Raw genomic sequence first — 15,455 nt, 5'->3', positions numbered from 1 at the left:
CATTTGTAAGTCTTCTGTTAACGAGTTTCTAGGGTTCTACACATTCTTGTGCATCACTTCTGGATGGAATTTTATTAAGGACTAAGGAAAAGACGTAGTTTGCTAGGCTAGAAGTTTTACACAGAATTGGTGTGCCAGGGAATAGTGACACAAGGGCCGGCCTGACAGCAGGGCTGTGCCCCAGTCCATCGTGGCTTCATCCAAAATGGAGCTCTGACACATCAAATATGAAACGGCAACCATCTGTAGATATGGAAGCACCCCTGTGGGAGCTCCAAGACTTCTCATACGTGGAAAATGTAACATTTTTTAAAAGAAAAAGAGGTTTGGACAGTTCTTAGCTTCAGCTTTAGTATAAGTTAAAACGTGGGACACCAATACATCAAAGCTTTTGGCCTGGAAACACTAGGTGGTATGCCGTGTCAGGAGCTGAAAACTTATCACCATGGAAACCAAAACCCATCAGAGTTCATGTTTTTTTTTTTTTTTTTTTTTAACTATTAGGACCTGGTATTTAAATAGGAAAAGAGAAAGTGGCACCCTAAAAATCTGTACCTCAGCAATTCTGTCTCCTCATTCAGAATATTTTTTTACAAATCATGTGACAAACAATTGTGCTCATTTAAACTCTCCTTTGAAAGAAGCTGTTTAAAATAAATAATCTTAAACACAGCAAGCACAAATTGTGAGATACAGGATTCCATACTGGTCACCTTAATTAAAAGAATTAGTATCTCAAAAAAATACAAAAACAAACGAAATAAACAAAATTACCCTGAAAGTAATATAACCAAGGACCCTCTCTAAATATTAGCACCTGTTTCTTATACTTTTAAAGATTTATTTATTTGAGAGACAGAGAGAGAGAGAGAGAGGAGCAGAGGGAGAGAGAGAATCTCAAGCAGATTCCCTGCTGGATGCACAGTCCTATGTGGGGCTCGATCGCACAACTCTGAGATCATGACCTGAGCCACAATCAAGAGTTGGATGCTTAACTGAGACACCCAGGCACCCATTTCTTATACTTTTAAATGCAACACCTCAAAAAAATAGAATGTGGAAAAGTATTTGAAGATTTAAATAATTGAGTTATTTAGAGAACAGGGTCTAAATTTCATTTTTTTAAAAGATTTTTTAATTTTTAAGTAATCTCTACACCCAACATGGGGCTCAAGCCTACCACCTCAAGATCACTCCACTGACCAAGCCACCCAGGTACCCCTATTTTTTATCTTTAAGTAAATACTGAAGTTAAAGTTTTAAAAAGTTGATAAATACATATATTTATCATATTATAACTATTATGATAATATATTATCCTATTAGTGAGCTATAAAGCAATCAATTCTAAACTATCAAGTAGATCTTCATTTTTCTACTTCTATAATGAAGCCCAATGTAATGCATATCTGCAAAGACAGAAAGATATTGATATTTCTTCTCAATCATTAAGACAAAGTTAAATTATTTTCACACTGTTTTACTATTATTTACTGTTTCCTTGAAAACCTGTAATTCCTAAATTACACACACATAAATGTATATACACATAGTCACTATTCCTGTAGTAAGAAGACCCAGTTCCCAATTACTATAGAAGGTATTCTTATTGTAGTAGGGTAAGGCTCAAAATTATTAACTATGTATTATCTATGTAGTCTTACTTTAAAATGAATGTCTTTTAAAAACATGTGCTATGAGGAATGAAAGAAGACACTAGTCAAATTTACCAGAGAAACCACAGAGTCTTACAGGATGGGATCGTTTCATGATCACTGCTATAAACTAGAGTTAAATAGTTGACATGTTGTGAGTTAGTGCAATGAGAACATGAAATTGAGAGACGTTTTGATGAGCAAAAATGGCAAACAGAATGTCAATGCTACTTCTTTCATCTGTGTACTGAAGACCATGTGTTATTTTTTCACAAACATGTTTTGTGGAACATCAGAAATATTTTATGGGGCATTTTCAAACATCAAATTAGCATCTTCTATGAAAATGCATGTCTAAGAATATGGAACTTGAACAAGCTTCAAGGTAGAATGAAATAATCTCCATTTGTGTTTATGAATGGGAGATTATTGGAAACATGGTCCATCCTGCCTGTTACATTTCATCTGAGTGCCCCAATATCACCTAAACAAGGGCAATTAATTAGAAAAAGTAGGTTGCAGCTAAGAAAATACTAGTGGGTAAGGGACAGTAATGCTGTAGGGCTACGTAAATCTCATGTATTATCCACCATTAAGCTCACAGTGAAAGATAAAATACAAAGTGTATTATGATTTATCTCCCAAATACACACCAAGTGTGCATAAAAATATGCTCAGGAAAAGGCTAAGGTCTCTCTAAAGAACTTGAAATTACTGAAATCCTCTGTTTTGTTGATCTATATGTCTTACTGTTTTTGGTATACGAAATGGAGGTCTGTACAATGTGTAAAATCACCATGGAAACGGGAACCTAGAGATCAGTAAGGAGATTTTTAGTATATACAACTCTGTAACTAGTCTTTCACAGTCCAGCATATTATAACTTTTTGCTAGATTCTCCTTGTTTGTGCCTGTTCTGAGTTGCTATGGTGTTTAAAGGTTTGCCCTTACATAAAAGATAGTGTAATGTGAGTTTTGGCAGGACTCCTGGGATGGTAATAGAATGCAGTGTTAAGGCAGATGATGCTGTCTTTGACAATTAAGGAAATGGAGTAGCTCACTTTTCTTTCAACTTTGGCCTGTGAGGTGAGGTTGGGCTTTCATACTCTTCATGAAAATATGAGTAGAAAATTTTGTCTTATGGGGACTCAACTTCCTGTTTGGCTATGGTTCTCTGGCTTCCTATAGGGCGACAGGTTCAGGAAGGAGTCTACATTCCACAGAGCTGCAGCAATATTCCAGTGCCTTCTATGGCTAAGAAGTAAAGCTCTAGGCCAAATTCTGGAAGAGGACACGGATGATGGCCTTGAAAGGACTTCTCCTCTTCAGTAACTCCTTCGATGTACACGATTCACTTCTACAGCAGGTAACCTTATTATCAGAGGAAATGAGATCATCGGGAAATATTGTTGCTGAGTGGAAATGTGAATAGGGTGATGGAAACATGAATCATAAAAACATTCTTTGATCCACAGAAGACACAGATAGACATTGACTGATATCTTAAGATTAGAGATACCTGGACTTTGTTGACTCAAATATAAATTACTATACACGTATGACATCCTTTAAAAGCTGGGCTTTAATGGAAGCAAAAACTTGCGAGAATGGGCAGATCTTGTTTACTGAAACTATTTCTAGTCTGGTTCTCTTGAATGTATCTAGATTCTTGGGTCTTATGCATACTTATGCTATCTTTTAAATATTAAGATAGTGGCTCTAAAAATTTTACTCATCTAGAAAATGTTGAGTGAAAAGTCTTGGAAAATGGAAACCATTAATGAAGTGTCTTCTAGTTCACTTTAAACTTTGCTCTAAACATCAATTAGCCTGCCTTGAAATCCACTGTAAAAGCTCATCAGCCCGGATTCAATTTTGTGGCTTAAGCAAACTTAGTTTCTGCATAAGCTGGTATAAAGCACTTTATTTAATTTCTATAATGCAAATCTGAAAAGTATTTTATAGTTTTAAATGTCACCAGAGAGATCTCTTCTTCATAAATATTTTAAAATTCCTGAATTCTGTTCAGGAATACAAAATGATTAAAAAATAATTATTAGGAAAAAAAAGGTCTTTCTGCAAATAGTCATATTAAAATGGGTATTTATCAAGTATTTTTAGTCTAGGGATGAATTAAAATACAGGTGTCACACTTACCATAAAGAATTTATATATGTAAGAGGAAAACTAGAAAAAGAAGGAATTTAGAATTATAAAGATGAAAAGAAATGGATCACACATGTCAAGTTTCTAACACTGAGTTTACAAGTAGGTACTCATAAAAGGCCATGGGCCTCTTGCTTCCTACAGAGAAAGCTAAAAAAAGAATAAAGGATTTTCTGTGATGTAAAAAAATCAGTGATCTATGGAACAAAAGTGCTCAAAAATCATTCAAATATTTTTTCAAAATTCCTTTTAGGGAAAAAAATGTTACCAAATATAGAAGAGTATATTTGATAGTATGAGATAGAAGATAGATTCCCTCTGTTAAAACAAAAACCCCCAAAACAAAAAACCAAGAAAACTTCCTTTAAAAAAAAAAAAAAGATTTTATTTATTTATCTGAGAGAGAGCATGGTGGGGGGAGAGGCGGCGGGGGGGGGGGGCGGTGCAGAGGGAGAGGGACAAACATACTCCCAGCTGAGCCGGGAGCCCGACTTGGGCTGGATCCCAGGGGATCCTGACCTGAGCCCAAGGCAGATGCTTAACCAACTGAGCCACCCAGGTGCCCCAAGAAAACTTCTTAAAAAAAAAAACCCATAGAAATCTGTAAGGGTAGGATGATATTCCTATCAAAAAGAAATGAATAAGTCTTCTGAAACTAGGTTTTACTGTAAATTTTCTATTGAGTTATCTTTTTTGGTAAAGATTATCAAGATAGAGCTAAATGCAGACTAACTTTGGCTTACGAATGAAATGTGGGGTTACAGATGGTAGCCTTTCTGACATTTCCCAAAGCAACAACTGTAAACTGAGGAAGTGTGGCTCTGTGCGTTGAGGAGGTGGTAACGGAAAAACGAGCTTTTAAACTTGATACTTTTTTTTTTTTAAAGATTTTATTTATTTATTTGAGAGAGAGAATGAGAGACAGAGCATGAGAGGGGTGAGGGTCAGAGGGAGAAGCAGACTCCCTGCCGAGCCGGGAGCCCGACGCGGGACTCGATCCCGGGACTCCAGGATCACGACCTGAGCCGAAGGTAGTTGCTTAACCAACTGAGCCACCCAGGCGGCCCTAAACTTGGTACTTTTCTATTTTATTTTAGGTAGTTAATAGAATATTTGTTCACATATCATTAAGAGCATGAGAACACTTAAATGTTTATTTAACATGTTTATATTAAACATAAAATGTTAGAGGCTAAAACTGGATATGTGATTTTAATACAAAGTCCTACCTTACTGGGCGCTTCCGGTGGCTCAGTTGGTTAAGCGATGGACTCTTGATTTTGGCTCAGGTCACGATCTCAGGGTCGTTGAGATCGAGCCCTGTGTTGGGCTCTGCGCTGAGCGTGGGGCGTGCTTAAGATTCTCTCCCTCCCTCTCCCTCTGTCCCTCACCCCATGCGTGTGCTCTCTCTCTCTAAAAAAAAGTTCTAATTCAGTGTATTTAAGTCTTATGGGGGTGTGTTACATACATCCCCATACAGTATGTGTAAATGGTGTAAGAACATTCGAATATTCGAATGCGAATATTCTTATTTGGTGGTTGCCACTTATCCACAAACCTTGTCCAGTCTTTTCACTATAAGCATCTTTGCTATAGATTACTTTACCATAAGCAATTTCAACACAAACACAATATGCCAAGAACGAACAACAGTGTAGAAGGCTTATCACAGGACAACACAAAATTCAGTTTCAGAGATGAATCCTAGTATTTGAAATCTGATGCCCCTCTTAATGAAGAAAAAAGAGAAAGTGTGATGCCAACAAGGAGACAGAGCAACAAGCAAAAGTGTATAATGCTATCAACCAAAGACTTTGAAGATAAATGCTTAGGTACAATCCGCAAAATAAAAGCAGTATTGCCATGACTCTACATTACACAATTTGAATGTATTCAAATATTTTGCCTTTTGCCATAGTCCTCTACATTTTGCTATTCATTTTTCTTATTTCATTATGTCCTTTGAATGAATATCTCTATTTTTTTTCATGATTTTATCTTTTATAGTGCAACTGCCTTATGGCTAATTAGTTAGGCTGTGAAAGTGTTTGTAGCTAAGATGTGTACAGTGAAGCTACCTAGAACCTGCACAAAACAGCAATAAATGCAGAGTTCTAAACTAGCAGAAAGGCTGATGTCCGCACATTATAGGTAATTCAGCTGAAATTAGGATTCATTTAACAAAATCCCACTATGTGGAAATAAACATTAAGTAACGTCTACTGGCTGGAAACTGTCATTCATCTCATAGTGGATCATTTGTGTCATGGCTCACACTGGCAGCATGGCCAACAGCTGGCTGGCTTTAACATGTGTCACTCTGATGTACTAGTTTCATCCCCAATATGCTGAACCTTTTGTTTAAAGAATTTGTATTTCAGTTTTTTAAAATTAAAGTTTTCAAACATAAAGGGAGAGAGAGAAGGGGCGCCTGGGTGGCTCATTCGGATAAGTGCCCGACTCATGATTTCAGCTCAGGTCATGATCTCAGAGTCCTGGGATCAAGTCCCGCATCAGGCTCCACGCTCAGCGTGGAGTCTGCTTGGGACTCTCTCTCTCTCTCTCTTCCCTCTAAAATAAATAAATAAGTCTTAAAAAAAAGAAAACAGAAGTGTAATTAACAACCTTCCCAATTTAATAGTTAACAACATTATGCCATACTTTTTATGCTCCATTTATCTTTTTCCTTTCTTCTGTTATAGAATTTTAAAACAGATCCCTCACATCAGATCATTTTGACTCTAAATACTTCCATATGTAGCTCTGTAAAATAAGGACTTCAAAAAACTACATTTATTCCATCATACCATATAATGAGTTCACAGTCAAATTTTCCTGATGTCTCAAAAATTTGTCTTCAGTTGGCTTGTATTAGTCAGGCTGAAATAAGATTTACTGATGGTGTTGGACTATGATTGTTACTTAGTACCTTAAATCTAAAAAGGGGCTCCCATACCCTCATTTTCATTTTCTTGGCTCACTGAGGGAATCACAGCAATAAACTCAGGATGCTCCACATTCTGAATTAGCGTGTGGGTTTCTCATGGTGGCATTTATATATCTTTTAACCTCTGTATGTCTTTTAAGCAGAAAGTTAGAGCTAGAAGCTTTCAGGTCAAACTTTTGTGGTTAGAATACTTTATGGTGTTGTGTACTTTACATCGTGTCATATTGTAACTTTTACAGTTGTTACAATCAGTCAGCCAATTCAAGTGATGGCAGTCTGGTCTTTCCATATTTTCAAGTTCACTATCAACCTCTCTCCTAATGCACACTGTAATCGCCTGGGATGGGGGTGGTTGTAGAGCTTAGAAACTATTGCTGACTGAGTCCCACGCCCAGGAATTCCAATTCAATCAGCCTAAGCTGTGGTCTGAATATTAGGAATTTAAAAACTCCCAAGGTGGTTCTAATGTGCAACCAGGATCGAAAATACAGAGGTTTCTGCATACACTGACAATTTTTGCTTGAGTCATTTATTTCATTAGAGGATGCAAATTGGTGATTTTTCTAATTTTATTGTTCTTCCTACATTTATCAGCAGAAATTCCTTTGGTATATTTTAGTTATCTTAAAATAGCTATTAATGGCCAGGGTTATTTGGTTATCCTAAAATATAATCTGTACAGGACTGGCAGGATAAACTTTTAATTCTTTTCTTTAATTACCACTAATTAAATTAATTTACTTATGAGTAGGTAGTATTCTCAGACTGCAGTGTGGGATCACGTGGTATCTTCAAAGACCGTTGATGCCTGGTTCAGGCCCCAGACTTGAACAGCTCCACAGGTGATTTGAATGTACGGCAAAGATGGGAACCTCTGGAATGAGGTATTGGTACTTGAATTACCTCCAATGGCAAAAAAAAAAGTTTGTTTTTTGCTTGTTCTGGTAGTGGTTGTTGCATTTTTGTTGACAGAAAAATGTATATGATCATTTTGATCCAGATATGAAAAGAAAAGAAAGACAGGAATTTTATTAAATTCCAATTTCAGGTCGATCCCCAACTTCCATAAGAACTAATCAAATGAAAGAATCGTCAGTGTATGCTGGTCCCCGCGTAATGTTCTGATTTAACGAATATTTAAGAAGCCTTCATGGAGTATCCTTTATTTCACCAAAAGCAGAAACTTCTGGGAGTGAGGCTGCCATGGATCTCCCCTGGGGGAGATATATAGCATGAAGAAAAAAATGGGAGGACCACTTGCACCTGCATAAACAAACATTTTCACAAGATTTCTTATACCCGTTTGTTCCCCTAGAAACCCATTTCTTTTTCCCTACAGAAGCCTTTTCTGCCCACTTCCTCTACTCCATTAAGTTAGGTAGTAACTCCTAACTTTAGCCATTTAGGTAAACTACTTTTGTGAACTCCTATGTGTATATGAATACTTCGGGATTACTTTTCTATTAATTTAACTGTTGTCAGTTAAATTCACTGCCCCTCCACCCCAGTCATTTAACCTAAGAAGGCGGAGGAAAAGTCTCACCCCCTCCTACAAATTATTATGCATTTTTGATGGGCAATTTGACAATATTTGCCCAAAAAGCCCCCGTATATACCCTTGCCCAGGCAGTTCCACTTAAAAAAATGTAATCGACAAAGACACTCAGACAGATGTACAGAGAAAACTTTTACCATGGTTTGTCAAAGGAAAAAATTGGGGAAAAATCAAATATTTACCAGTTAGGGACCGCTTACATAAATTTTCTAAACCATGGGTACTTAGCCATTTAAAAAGAGGCAGATCTTCATATACTGATACAGAAACACATGCTTGGTTTTTACTATGCTGTTAAGGAAAAAACCCAAGTCATAGGATAATGTATAATATAGCCTCATTGAATTAAAAACAAAACAAACCCAAAGGGGTGTGTGTGTGGGGGGGGCTTAGTCATGAAACATTAAAAAGTTAAGAGAACATTTATAGTGGTGATTTAGGAAGCGACCTCACTGTAGCTGTGGTAAGAAGACTATCATGACTGTGTGGCTCAGAAGGCCTGAAATAATAAGGGAGGAAAAACTTGGCCGGTTTTCGTATCCTCCTGTTACTTAGAAGAGAAATAGGAAGGAATGAATGTATGATGAAATTTGTCATTTATACAATTTACAGCCACAATAAATCATAACATCCAAAATCCTCAATAAAATAATGGTCCTTTATACATGATTGCTAATCTAATATCCTATTTATGAACATGTATAATATAGATTCCTCTTCTATCGCCTTTATAAATCCGGTACATTTCTACTGAGGCATAAAGTGTTCCCATTTAAGTTTGCGTCTTATCTCATGATATGCTGATGCTTCTTTGTGTTGTAAATTACTTGCTCCAGATGGAGGAAAAAAGAAAGATAAATTGACTTAGGGCTAGTCTCTCATTTATCTTTTATCTTCTATCTTCAGTATTTATGGTTTTTTTTTTTTTTAACCCACCATAGTGGAAGAAAGTTGTGCCCATTCATTTTAGGAACAAAATGCAAAACCTAATCCCTATAAAGTCTTAAATTTTGTAGTATACACAAACTACTACTCTCAGTACATACCACACGATAATGATTTAAATGGACAGTATGTGAAAATTGTGGCACTCCAGTACATATTCCACAGTAAACGGATGTGGCACTGTGAAGTTAAATCATCTTCTCAGTTTAAAATTTCTGTTTTATCATAATCTTTTTCATTCCCTTTCATATTTATTACCAAACATCAACTACCTCAACTCTATGAGGTCATTAATATTTTCTCTCCTACTCATTACTTATTGTAAAAGACTGATTCAAGTCTCTTTACCCTTTAATGCCTTCTAGGTCAACCAGAAATTCCCCTTACTTTCATTCTCCTGTGTCCTTTGCTAAACTTGTTGCTTTCGGAAAGACTAATCTTTTGGCTTCTTTACTTTCTTAGGAGTAGTAATTCCCAATCAGTTATTTAACATACACTAATATCTGCTCTTATGACTATTTCTCAAGTGCAAGTGAACCTGATTCTTTGGCCTGTCGGAACAGACGGTGCACTGAGGTTCAGAAGAAGTCTCCTTCTCTTAATCTGCAGGGAAGGGGGGGTCGGGGAGGCGGTGAGGAGGGAAGGATAGGCTTCTCCTGCTGACGCCATGCTGCTCCCCGCTCCTCATTTTACACATAAGTACTAAAACTGGAAGCTGCCTAGACTATAGTAATTTTTTTTCCTGGAACAGAAAAACTGTGAAATTGCGACGTGTGGCACAATTCACTTTGCAGGATGTGGCTGGAGGATTTAAGTAACAACCAATGAACACTTTGACAAAAGGACTCAATTTACGGTTTCAACAGCTTCTGTCTGGTAGGTAACACACACTACGTATGGTGGTGTGTTTTGTTTTGTTTTTTTGTGTGTGTGAGTAAATTGGTGTGCTTTTTTAAAAACGAGAAGTAAGCCAGAGGTCTTTTTTTCTTTTCTTTAAAAGCTACTCTGCATAATATTTTCCATCATAAAGAATTATAATTACATGTGCATATATTTGCATCTCACTTTCTTCAGGCCTTTACCTATTATTCTATTATACAGTTTCATGATTATAGTGTTTATCTTCTATTTTACTGTCTGTGTCCTCAAATGCTACCTCAAATTTTGGCAGAACATAAGAGACTGTACAAATACATAAATTTTTAAGAGGTACAAAGATGTGAATGATGGAAAAATGGAACACTAATAAAAGAGAAAACAGGAAGGAACACTAAGACAACACTCCTTCCTCACTCTTTTTTTAGCAGAACATACATAAAAAAACACAAAAATGCAAGGTTATAAGAGATGCAAGACTAGGGAAGAAACTAAGCCAAAACAGAAAATGATAAACTCCCTTTACAAAAGACAAAAGGATGCGCATTTTATGTTTTTAGAGATTAGATATGTAATGCTGGTAAGCTAGAAAATACAGAACAATGAAGAGAGGGAGAACAGTAAAGCAAGATAACAATAAAGTATAAATGCTTCTGGGGAAGCTTCTCCTCAAGATTCCTTCTCAACCAGCCTGAGGACACAGAAATGTTTTGTAGAGTGGACGGTTATTCCTCATGCTTTGGGAAGTCATCTCTTTGAGCACCAAACTTAAAAAGCTTTGGCTTTTTTTACTTTCCAACAGCCTACTAACCCTAATACAAAAACCAACCAAACGACTGAGGGACCTAAACGACCAACCAACCAACTCAAGCAAATGCGCAAACGGATTCTGAACTGAATCATAAAGCAATGGAAATCTTTTCTGCCTAGGGCATCCTGAGCTCTTCCTTAGAAAATGACTCTGCTCTGAGTTAGCTATTTAAAACAAAATTCAGCAGCTGGTCTCCGTTTCTGGCATTTCAACAGAATGTACCATCCTGAAAATACCTGAGCAAGCAAGGATCTCTCCCAGGTAGTGATCAAACCACTGCCCTGCTAACAATTCACGTGACTGCTCAAAAACTTTTGAAGTGCCAAGCTTTTCAAGTCAAATTTGTAATATATATATAAAGGTAGAGAAATTGTCTGCAGGAAAACTTCAAAATATTAAAGAAAAATGAGGAACAATAAGAGACTTTCAATCCTAAATCTTTTCATGTAATCCTTTCTTATTTAAGAAACCAAGAAAATTGAATAAAGATGTTACTTTTGTCAAGATCTAGCTAAACACGGAGGAGACTGAAAGACCTTTTAAATATATATATATATATATATATATATATATATATATATATATATTTTACTTTTAAGCCACCCCTGCCCCTTATTCTGGGCAGGACTGCCAAATTCTAAAAATGAGATGATTTTTATATACTATGTTTAGTATCTCTGCATGCAATGTGGTAAAGAGAAGATAACAGTTAAAACTTTACAGAAAAGTAGCAGCAAAACTGCCATTTTATGCCATTATTTATTTACAATCAAACCTCTAAAGACATCTATAACTACTTAGAAAAAGAAACCTGAAACAAATCAGATTTTACTCTTTTATGCATACAACCAAATTTCAATTTTCTACCTTTATCTTTGTAGCTTATTGCCATAGTTACAACTTAAATGTCTTAAGTATGGCTTGAAAGTAGGCAAATTTAAGAAAGCACACAAGTAACATGAATACAGTTAAAATAATAGAAAGTTGAGTAAACAGTAGTTGTGATTGCAGTGGTTGAAGATTAATGCACTCCTCTTCCCTCAAAAGAAAAATAGGGTAAGTAAATGTAACACCTGCCAGGTATGAACAGGAGTTTGGGTTAAGAGTGTATTCCAACAAAAGTAAGGGATGAAACAGTTATATTAGGTGTGATTTACAAATGTAGCTGTGGTGAAGACAGATGAATTACTGGAGTTGTATTAAGTTGTATTGTAAATACCTAACACTAAGGTATTTAGGGAGCTACTTGGACAATATACACAGACACACATACATAATATTTTATCTATATTTAACTCATTAGTAAATCATGAAGGTGGTGGTCAAATGACTGAAGCTTATGAGTAAAAGTACCAGAGGGGAGGGAAGGGGAGGGGAGGCAGAAAGGACATCAAGGGCCCAGAGATCTCATTCTCTATTATGTGTCCTTCCTGATCTAAGTTCATTCTCTCTGTATGCAAATCAACACAATTATACCCTGTGCCTGGCTGGCTTTAGGTAGTGATAAACCACCACTTGCCTGTTTCAGCTCAGCTCAGCCAGATGTTCTCCAGCTCGGCTCTAGGCAGCACTTCTGGCTTGGCTTTATCTTCTTCCTGGTTCCAGCTAATGCTGGAAATCTCCCCCTGCCCCACCTCCCATCAGTGCTCCAGTTTAAAAACAAAACCACCTAACCCATTGTCCCCTCAGTCCTAGAAATGGTAGCAGCTGTGGGTATGATCAGTCTCTTGTGTGTTTCAGATGCTGTTTAATTCTCCCAAACCTTGCAATCCGCACCTGAACCATAACCTCCCATATCAAATCCCTCATATGGAATTACCTGGCATGGGCTGGGTGTTCCCCACTTGACTGATACAGCTATCAGGCTTGGGCTTAAAGAGTTCTCACCTATCAAACAACCACTCCAACAGAAAAGGGCAATATATAGGAGATTTTAATATTTTGTAGGTAGAAAGAAATATAAATGATGATGTCAAATGAGGAAATACAAGAGGATCAACGTTACATACCTAAAGGGAGGGAGAAATAATATAGTCTTTTCAGGAAAGCAACTTGGTTACACATAACAAGAGTCTTAAAAATGTTCATATACTCTAAATAATACTTTATTTCCTAAAAGTCAGCCTAAGGTAAGTCAAAAGTACAGATATAATTTTATATACAGGGATATTTACCACAATGTCATTTATAATAGTAAAAAATTAGAAACAACCCGAATGTCCAGAAATAGGGACTATCAGTAAATATGGTATATACCTGTAGTTTTCCTTTATAGCTCCCCCCCCACCACCAAATTTTGAGCGTATAGAGTTACATACCTCCACTAGACTTGAAGCACTTAAGAGGACAAGGATATTGTTTTAAACTTTGACAACTATGTGCTAGAGAACCGTTTAAGGCTCTCAAGAAATATTTCTGGAATAAATTAATGATGCACTATTAAAGATAAACTTACAGAATAATTTTATATTAAGTGGTAAATTTTTGCCACAACCAAGTACCAAATGACTACTGTGTGCTTTGCATTTTTCTTTAAATTTTTCAAATCACTTTTTAATTAGTTTATAGTTCTGGTATTTCTCCTGAGGAATATTTCAATCAGGTGACTTTTTGTTCAGAGGATTTTCAGTGGTTCCCCATGACCTGCAGGAGAGTTCAATTTAGAGTTGTATTTACAGATCTCTATAATTTGACCCAATGTGGCTATCTAGACTTTGCGCATTTTACCATCTCTCAAACCAGTTTTAAATGTTCGGATGTGACATTTCTGTCTCTTGCTGTGCAGTAACAAAGCGCTCTCCAGAGCCTGGCCACCCGTCAGTCTCTAGGCTCCAGTACCATTTTCTCTGCAAAGCTATCTCAGAAGGAGGTTGTCCATTTACAACAGTGTTTTCCACATAATATATTTCTGGCATCTAACCGCATATTATTTCATGACATGATTTTCCTTATATTAAACTACTGCTATGAGACTTATTGCTAAGTAGCTCCTCATATGTCTTTGGTCTGAATAAACACTACAATTCTTGGGAACAGCTTCTTTATAAAACAGCAGAGTGCCTTGTATGCACTATGAATAACCCTGGTAACAGGTTCTGGTAAACTCAGATACCAGGCATTTGGTGATTTTTGAGTTTTAATCAAGTTCAAAGCTCATTTAAAAATTGCCAAAGTATTTAGATTTCAAGGCCCATTCTACCATTTAAATATTGATGACATTGTCCTCTACATTGTAAGCGCCATGGGAAGTGCAGGATCGTGTATGTTGTGCCCATCACTGTGTAACCAGTGATGTGTACAGTACTGGGTCCATGGTGTAGGTGCTCAACAAACACTAATGAATGAACATCTACTATGAAGACATCAAATATTTGTGAAAGGGGCTTTACACCTTCCTTAATGTAATTCATCCTTTATATGAAATGAATTTGGGGTAAATAGATAAGGAGATTACATCAGAAGCTTCTGGACTGTATTAGAAGCTACCATATATGTTTTACATCTGGGTACATAAAGAATATGAACGTTTAAGGCAACTCTTCCCTTGAGTGTAGGAAACACTATGAAAGGAAAGACCTTGATTTATATAAATGATTAGCCAACTTCCCCAGGTGATGCAGTAACTTTTGTGAGGGCATTACTGTACTTTCTTATGATAGAAAAGAAAATACTTAGATAATATATGTTGATATTAAAAGTGTCCAGTGATTATAACACTGATATGTTGATGTCCAATGCTTTAATTTTCTTTATAGCTGACATATACAAACCTACTTCACAATGTTCAAAACAATCAAGTAAATTAAGAACTACTTCAAAGCAAAGTAGTTCAATATTGTCACTAGTAAAGGCTCTGCTTGGCTTATTTCACCAAGAGGCAGTAAATTGAGAAAGCAGGCTATGAAACTGTTCTTGTTGTGTGTGTAAGACATAATAAAGATTTTTTTATATGATAAAAACTCATACCTGTTGATCTCCAAGGAAATGACTTCTCAGTTGAGCTAGAGAAAAGGGGGGAAAAAAAAGGGACATTTACTTCCTTTGTCATAAAATTTAACTGTGGGCCTATTTTGCACATCAACATTTAATTTTCACATTGCATTACATAAAATTATAAAAATCTCAGAATTTAAAGCTACTCTTCTAAGTGAATTTTTAGACACTATTTAACCTTCCATATCAGTTTGAGACAAAACTGTATTTCTACTAGAAAATTAAGGCAAATTATAAAGTGACATAAGATTCCCCTTGGATAAGACAAATAAAATAGCATAACTATATATGATATTCATGGTACTTATGATGTATTATGTTGCTTTTTGTGATAATTAATATGAAAACTACATACACATTAAAAAGAACATCTACATTATACACAAAGTACTTATATATGTATGCACTGAACACAACACGTTAAAAAGGACCCAAAAGGCTGTTAAGAACTTCATTCATTTTAGTTATTTTCAAAAGAAGCCCTAGAAACTATTAATAGACACAAAA

General features: G+C 36.1%; 1 protein-coding gene across 12 annotated transcripts in view; it reads right to left on the bottom strand.

The window, feature by feature from the left end:
* The window catches only part of PKP4 (plakophilin 4), a 231,383-nt gene that overhangs the window by 61,999 nt on the left and 153,929 nt on the right, over positions 1 to 15,455 (bottom strand). For 10 of the 12 annotated variants that reach the window (XM_078070824.1, XM_078070823.1, XM_078070828.1 and 7 more), the window contains one exon: positions 14,922 to 14,956. The exons of 1 other annotated variant lie outside the window; for it this stretch is intronic. In XM_078070824.1, the coding sequence (XP_077926950.1) occupies positions 14,922 to 14,956 (35 nt within the window). Of the gene's footprint in view, positions 1 to 12,774; positions 12,857 to 14,921; positions 14,957 to 15,455 lie in introns of all 12 variants that reach the window. One more of the 12 variants, XM_078070829.1, reaches the window with a different exon arrangement.

Source organism: Halichoerus grypus, chromosome 4 (assembly GCF_964656455.1).
Source record: "Halichoerus grypus chromosome 4, mHalGry1.hap1.1, whole genome shotgun sequence".
NCBI lineage: Eukaryota > Metazoa > Chordata > Mammalia > Carnivora > Phocidae > Halichoerus > Halichoerus grypus.
The sequence above is the reverse complement of the archived record's forward strand: the minus strand, read 5'-3'. Positions and strand labels throughout refer to the sequence as shown.